At 41.1% G+C, this 8,086-nt stretch overlaps 1 protein-coding gene across 1 annotated transcript; it reads right to left on the reverse strand.

Annotated features, from left to right (window-relative positions):
- Positions 1 to 170: 170 nt before the first annotated feature.
- Positions 171 to 6,486, reverse strand: hikeshi (heat shock protein nuclear import factor hikeshi). Its single transcript, XM_064970375.1, has 5 exons — positions 6,283 to 6,486; positions 5,317 to 5,554; positions 4,922 to 5,073; positions 652 to 770; positions 171 to 404 (listed from the first exon to the last, which is right to left on the reverse strand). The coding sequence occupies exons 1-5, from the start codon at positions 6,310 to 6,312 to the stop codon at positions 350 to 352; spliced, it is 594 nt and encodes a 197-aa protein (XP_064826447.1). The 5' UTR covers positions 6,313 to 6,486; the 3' UTR covers positions 171 to 349.
- Between the last annotated feature and the right edge of the window lie 1,600 nt (positions 6,487 to 8,086).

Below are 8,086 nucleotides of genomic sequence, written 5' to 3' on the forward strand. Positions count from 1 at the left end.
GAGAAAATGAGTAGCGGGACAGTTTGGGTGTTAACCTCTTAGTCAACTGCCCCAAAAGTGCATCTCATGCACTAGAAATGAAAGTTTTCTACATGAAAATAAATGAAGCATCTAGGACCCGCTTGTACAGGGAAGCTAAATATGTATGGAATAAAGTAGTGGTGAAAAGAGAATTTTAAGAAACGTTTAATATTTGACAAACACATGTAGTAATTGTTGCTATAAAACGATCTTTTCGTCTTCTGTGGAGGACCATTCCTGGACATTCTGGAGCAGAAAATGAAGTCTGGTCTTCTCTGTCCATGCCCCTTTATCATGGTTTTTAACACTGTGGTATCGTCCAGACAACTCAAGTCTTCCAGAAATTAGGGTTTTGAGCCATGCGCCTCTGGAAGTTCTCATACCTGGGGAGAAAGATCAGAGGAGCACATGACTTTATGCTTTTGATTTCGGAAGCACATTCAGATCGTTTGCAGCGTCCATGCTTAACTGACTGAGAAATTCCTCAAATGTTAGTTTCCTTGTAGCCAGCCCAATAACCACAGGTTCCACAAACGTGCGTCAGGCAAATTGAAAATAATTGATCGGGTTAATTCAAGCAGGTGTTTAAATGGTCTGACTTTGAATAGGACCAACAGGGAATCATTTTACCATTTGAGGATGGAACTGGCAGGGATGAACATTTCTGAGGGGTTTGGAGTCATCTGGGACTGGGACACGGCAAAAGACGAGGAGAAATTATACAAACTGTCCAGCATCTTCTGAGTGAACTGAGGAGAGAGAGTTGAGTTGGTCAGCTGAGTGTGTAGGTGCTCTTAGCAACATCAAAATAAAAGTCCTGCACATGTGCCATATGTGGACCAAAAAGGAATAACTTGTGGGGATGTATTTTGACAGGAGGTAAGCAGAGAGGAAGTGGTTCTACAATAGACCCATGTTTGAGAAGTTTCAATACGATCCTTTAGATGTGGTCTCAAATAACCCCGGTCATAATGACCAACTGTTCTGCCCACTGACTGTTTGTGCAACCTAAACAATTGAACACAATGCTAGTGTGCCTGTAGAAAGTATACCCCCCCCCCTTGGATTTCTTCCCATTTTGTGTTAGTGTTAAAGATTCATGAAAAATAAGTGCCAATATACTTTAATTTGTTAGAAACACCTTCGCAGCGATTACAGCTGTGGGTCTTCTTGGGTAAGTCTGAGCTTTGTACACCTGTATTGTGCAATATTTTCTCCTTTTCAAAATTCAAGCTCTGTCAAGGTGTTGGGGATCATGGCTAGACAGTAAGTCTTGCCATAGATTGTCTAGCAGATTTAAGTCAACTAACTTGGCCACTCAGGAACATTCACGGTCTTCTTGGTAAGAAACTCGTGTAGATTTGGCCTTGTGTTGCAGGTTGTCCTGCTGAAATGTGAACTCCTCTCCCAGTGTCTGGTATAAAGCAGACTGAAGCATGTTTTCCTCTAGGGTTTTGCCTGTGCTTAGCTCCATCCTGTTTCTTTTCATCCTGAAATACTCCCCAGTCTCTGCTGATGTCAATCATTCCATGATGCAGCCACCACCATGCTTGAAGATGAGGCAGCTACTCAGTGATGTATCAGATTTGCCAAAAAGTGTCTTCCTTTGCTGTTTTTCCCCCAGTATTACTTTAGTGCTTTGTCGCATACATATGTGTGTTTTGGCATCTGTGTATTTGTATTCTTTTCACTAATTTAGGTCATGGGGTCATTACAATGTTGTTGATCCATCCTCAGTGCTCTTCCATCACAGCCATTGAACTCTAGTAGTTTTAAAATCAGCAATGGCCTCATGGTGAAGTCACTGAGCAGTTTCCTGCCTGTCCTGCAGCTCAGTTCAGAAGGACGACTGCATCTTTGATGTATCTGGGTGGTTTAATACAGTGGTTCCCAAACGTTTAATAGTCCGGTACCCCTTCAAACATTCAACCTCCAGCTGCGTACCCCCTCAAGCACAAGGGTCAGCGTGCTCTCTGTTTTTTTGTCATCATTGTAAGCCTGCCACACACACACTATACAATACATTTATTAAACATAAGAATGAGTGTTGAGTTGTCACAACCCAGCTCGTGGGAAGTGACAAAGAGCTCTTATAGGACCAGGGCACAAGTAATATAATAATTTTGCTCTTTATTTAACCATCTTGCATATCAAATTGTGAATAACTCACCACAGGTTAATGAGAAGGGTGTGCTTGAAAGGATGGACATAACTCTGCAATGTTGGGTTGTATTGGAGAGAGTTTGTCGTAAATCATTTTCCACGCATAGTCTGCCAGCATTTAGTTTTCATGCTAGTGAGGGTCGAGAATCCACTCTCACATAGGTACGTGGTTGCAAAGGGCATCAGAGTCTTAACAGTGCGATTTGCCAGGGCAGGACACTGAGCGCAGCCCAGTCCAGAAATCTGGCAGTGGCTTCTGATAACATTTTCACTGAACCACATGAATGCAATTTCGATGAGGCTCTTGTTCAGATATCGGTAAGTGAACTGGAGGCAGGGCATGAGTTGTTTGTGTCATCCATTTCGGGGAAAGTACCTGCGTAATTGCACACCCAACTCACTCAGGTGCTTCGCTATATCACATTTGACATTGTCCGGAAGCTTGAGTTCATTTGCACACAAATCATACAATGATGGAAAGACCTGTGTGTTGTCCATGTTAATGCAGACAGAAGATATCCAACTTCTTAATCACAGCCTCAACTTTGTTCCGCACATTAGTTATAGTTGCAGAGAGTCCCTGTAATCCTAGATTCAGATCATTCAGGCGAGGATTTAAATCACCCAGATAGGTCAGTCGTGTGACAAACTCGTCATCATGCTAGCAGTCAGACAAGTGAAAATTATGGTCAGAAAATAACTAAGCTTGTCTCTCAATTTTAAAAAATTGTGTCAATACTTTGCCCCTTGATAACCAGCACATTTTCTGTATGTTGTAAAAGCGTTACATGGTCGCTGCCCATATCATTGCAAGGTGCAGAAAATACACGAGTTCAGGGGCCTTGCTTTAACAAAGTTAACCATTGTTACTGTAGTGTCCAAAACTTATTTCAAGCTGTCAGGCATTCCCTTGGCAGCAAGAGCCTCTCGGTGGATACTGCAGTGTACCCAAGTGGCATCGGGAGCAACTGCTTGCACGTGCGTTACCACTCCACCATGTCTCCTTGTCATGGCTTTTGTGCCATCAGTACAGATACCAACATATCTTGACCACCAAAGTCCATTTGATGTCACAAAGCTGTCCAGTACTTTAAAAATATCCTCTCCTGTTGTCCTAGTTTCCAGTGGTTTGCAGAAGAGGATGTCTTCCTTAATTGACCCCCATAAATGTAACTGACATATACCAGGAGCTGTGCCAGGCCCGCCACGTCTGTTGACTCATCCAGCTGTAACACATATAATTCACTGGCTTGTATGCGAAGCAGTAATGGTTTCAAAACATCTCCTGCCATGTCACTGATGCGTCGTGAAAGTGTTGTTTGATGAAGACATTGTCTGTATAGTTTTTTGGGCCTTTTCCCCCAGCATTGTTCCAGCCATATCTGCAGCAGCAGGAAGAATTAAGTCCTCCACAATAGTATGGGGCTTGCATGTCCTAGCCACTCGGTAGCTCACCAGGCCCCTTATTAATGGTATCTGTTGTCTGTCTGTTGTCTAAGGTCTGCGCAAGAGTGAAGGTTTACTTTTGCACATATAACACTGTGGCTGAGGAAAGGCACTACTCCCAATAAGTGAACCCCAAATCAATGTAGTTCTCATATTTGCGCCTCTTCGATGGTCCAACGTCCCTGTCTGTTCGGTGCTTTCCCAGGTAAGGGGGCAGTAGCTCTTCGGCTGCATCAGATTCACATCCATTCTAGCTGGGCAAACAACAAATGTAGAATTACTGATGCTAGCATTGGATGTGCTAGTGGAAGCAGACCAACTTGTTGTTGACAGGTGTAGTACTGCTGGTAGTAACAGTACTACCAGTAGAGCTGGTATGCGTCTATGGACACTGCCTTTTTTTAATTTGACCATTTATCAATTTTCGAGCAAACGGAATGAGCAGCAGCTATGTTTGGCTACATACGGACCATTAGTGGAATTCCCACGAGAGACTAATGTTAATTATTTGACATGGCTACCTGTATTTGACAGTGTTGTTATTTCACTGAACACTAGATGGTTTAATTTTATTTTTGGCAGTGAAGAGGCTACTCAGGTAAGAGAAAAAAAACTCACCCAAATGTATAGCCCTGTTGGAAAATATAAATGGACTGTTTTTAAAAATGTGAAATCACATTTTTATTTGGTGTACCTGGTTTAATACATCATCCACAGCATAATTAACTTGATCATGCTTAAAGAGATATTCATTGTCTGATTTGTTATTGTTACCCATCTCCCAATCACTGCCCTTTGAGGCTTTCGAAAAAGCTACTTGGTCTTTGTAGTTTCATCTGTGCTTGAAATTCAATACATGACTGAGGGACCTTACAGATATATGTATGAGGGACAGAGGAAGGTGTCGTCATTAAAATCAATGTAAACTGTGTGAGTCCATATAACTTATGTGATATGTTAAACCAAATTTGACTTCTGGACTAATTTAGGCTTGCCTAAATGTGAACACATATGCAACAACTATAGTTTAGTTGTTTTTTTACACATTTAGAATTTTATTTTCACTGACAGTGTTTTGTGTAGCTCATATATACAATGAAATATATCACTTTAAAAGCAAGGTGAAAAAAGTTGAAGGGGGTGTAGACTTTCCATAGGCACTAAATACACCCGTGTTGCTGGTACACAGCAATCAAACCAAGCAGCTTGAGTATTGACTCGTATGCATATTATCAAAGGAAGGTTACTTTCACTGATTATGTGCACTGCAAAGCACCCATAATGTTCTAACCTGCATAAAGGAGTCAACAGCGCACACAGTGGCACCTGATACAGGCGTCTGTTGGACCAGCTGCTCCAAAGGCTCAATAGACACACCAACTTGGGCCACGGAGGCAAGCCGAGGTACTGTCATAACTCCAAATGGATGCTCTCCACCCTCACCTATGGGGAGACAGCAGAAACACCAATGGTGTGTAACTTTTGCTCAACAGTTTTACCCACCTTTTGCAAAAAAATGCATTGAAAGAAGAGGAAGGGTTCTTTTTTCCCACCACAACTGGCGATCACAGTTTACCCACCTATTGTTTTACCACTACAGCACTAAAACACACATACTGAAAAAACACCTTGTGACAACTACTAATGAAAGAAGGGCTTTATTAAATACATTTGAATGATACTCACCTGGTTTTAATTGAGATATTTTAAAGATGGCACTTGGTTTGTCGTTGGTGATGAAACCCAGGAGCTGCCAGACCTGCCCACCGACAGGGTCCGGGAAGGAGAAGTAGACGGCTCCACCCATCCCCGCAGGGAAAGGCACTGTGCCCAACATGAACACCACTACATGGTTCACATTCTCATAGTCTGGTAGGTTGAAGACAAACTTGTCACCAGCAACCTGCTGGGCGTCAGTCTGGACCTAAAAGATAATTGTGACTCCTACTTGAGCTGGAGTTATTTCAAGAGGTACTTTTCATTTAATTAAAAGCACAATCTGTTTCTGTATTTCAGCAGTTTGACCCTGCCATTTTTTGGGTAAACTGATAATTGGGGTAGGTAGGGACCAGTGGAGGCTGGTGGGAGGAGCTGTAGGAGGATGGACTCAATGGATGGAATGGAACGGAGTCAAACTTGGTTTCCATAGGTTTGATATCGTTCCACTAATTCCATTACACATTACAATGAGCTTGTCCACATAGCTCCTCCCACCTGCCTCTGGTGGGGACATCATGATGTATCTCTTTTGGGACTCTTACATTCATAGACAGCCATGCTTGCAAGTCCATGGACCTGTCATGGTTGTAGGAAACATACTTTGAAGCTATACATTTTCTGTTTAGAATGACACCCCCAAAACAACAAACATTTGAGTACAATTTGGGTTATGATACTAGCTAACTACGGTAAGAAAAGTTGTACAAGCTAAACAATGTACACAAAACCTCTGTCTCTGTTAAGCTCATATCATAGAGCATGTATAACTACCTATATTGTTCAATAATCAATGGGTATATGTAGCCTACGAGTAGAAATGACCAGTCAGCAGCCGGGAATACAATAACACATTGTTCCTTCATACCAAATGTGTAGTTCGCTGTCATTTCAGTCCCAAGTTAGCTTGCTGCCGTTAGCAAGTTCCATACTTACCAATCTACCAGCAACCAAACATCCAAACATTGTAATGTCCTTGGTTTACTTTATATTTCGGTCGAGATGACTGTCTTATACTTAATCGATAGCACCAGCTGAGTCCATTTCACAAAACTCCCGAGAAAGTTAGCTAGCTAACTCCAATGTTTAGTTACGTGTATATGTTCTGCTTCAGACCACGTGTATACGAGAACTTCCGGTTTAATTGACGTTTCAAAATAAAATCAACCAGAAAGAAAGTGATAAAATACTCATTAGAATGTGATAGAACGCTTGCGTGGTTCTAATATGTAGGTTGTTTGTTTAAGAAAAAAAAACATACAAAAAGAAAGCGCCAGAAAAAACAAATGTCTGTAATCTAAGATAAATTGTATTGTGATGGGACTGCAGAAAAAATACATCATGTGGGTCCATGGAAGTATGAAAACAGAAATACTTAGTTCCGTGTAACTATCATAAGTGATACAATCCCAAAAGATCCATCCTATATCTCTCCCACAACTCTCCAGCTTTTACTTGCAGGTTTATATTTGGAATTGAAGGAGCATTCAGTAGGAGTCAGTCAAAGGCTTCATTGTGTGGCCTATAAACCCGAGGATCTGTTCAAATCACTGATGCATGGCTCGGAGGAGAATGTTAGGGTGAATGTGAGCTGCTCGTCAAGGTCTGTGACCTCTGAGTCTTCTATATTCTTGGTTGGTTTGGAATTAATCCAGATTTTAAACAACTGCCATGGAAGTCATGAGAATTCACCTATTATTGGCTTATTGGTCATCTAAAATTGGGATATACTGGGAAATGTAACCTAGATTTGTTTCATTGAAGAGTATTGCATTTTATTGAAGCTAGTTGCACTGGGTTGAGCAATGTTTGCTGATATGTCAATATAGATTGAATAGCACCAATGCCTGCCACAATGAATCCATTATTGTCAGCCAGGCCATAGTCACCAATATCTAATAACTGTCACCAAAAGCTGCCAAGGTAAACCTACACCCCCCTAACTGTGACTATGTGGACTTTTGTAATCACACTTTATTGGTTTATACTATAGCTTTCTCTTTCCGTGAAGTCAAGCACTCCAGCATTCCAGTGATGTGATAGTTTACAGTTGACATCATCCATTACAGACAAAATTGGATAACTGTGACTTGTGTCATGTGGCTCATCCTGGTCGGACTGGAGTTGTCCATTGTTGTCTTGCCTTCAGATCCGTTCTCTGAAGAAGACTGCAGAAGGCCCCTGATCCAACTGGAGGTTTACCATGTATGGATCCACATGGCCCACTAAGTGGATGAGGAATTACCTGAGCTATGTGAGTAATCTGGATACAGTGTTACCTCTATGTGTTTACATGTTCATGTTATTATCAGGCTTCAGACTACTTCTGAATTCAGAACATCTCCATACTCTGATCAATGGCTTGGGTCAATAGACAATAGACAGTTGTGCTATATTTGAGACAACTTCAAGCATATGGGTTGTCGAGACATTCATTCATATCCTTCATAGAGCCTTTATTCAATATATATTATGTGTGACATTGTTGTTGAATAGTATGTCATACTCATATCGCAGACATATTTATATTATCTGCTTCTGCAATTAACTTGTTAAAAAAATGCAAAACATTAAAGTATGACAATTAAACAACTGTATGTATTAGTGTAATTGAAAAATAACGACAAGTTATTTTTATGCATTTACCATTATGAAAATGTTATTTTGAATTCACAGAGTAGGTTTAGGCTAGGCTATGCTGAAGGTGTGAGTGTAGGATTATATATGCATGTTTGTAGCT

The sequence above is a fragment of the Oncorhynchus masou genome, chromosome 7 (assembly GCF_036934945.1).
Source record: "Oncorhynchus masou masou isolate Uvic2021 chromosome 7, UVic_Omas_1.1, whole genome shotgun sequence".
In the NCBI taxonomy this organism is placed as follows: Eukaryota; Metazoa; Chordata; class Actinopteri; order Salmoniformes; family Salmonidae; genus Oncorhynchus; species Oncorhynchus masou.

Bases quoted from the DNA above. Each gene is read 5' to 3' on its own strand.
- hikeshi (XM_064970375.1), bottom strand. From the start codon at position 6,312: ATGTTTGGATGTTTGGTTGCTGGTAGATTG. The intron at 5,074-5,316 runs GTGAGTATCATT...GTCTCCCCATAG, and splicing joins AATATCTCAATTAAAACCAG to GTGAGGGTGGAGAGCATCCA. The intron at 405-651 runs GTAAAATGATTC...CTTTCTCCCCAG, and splicing joins GCCAGTTCCATCCTCAAATG to GTATGAGAACTTCCAGAGGC.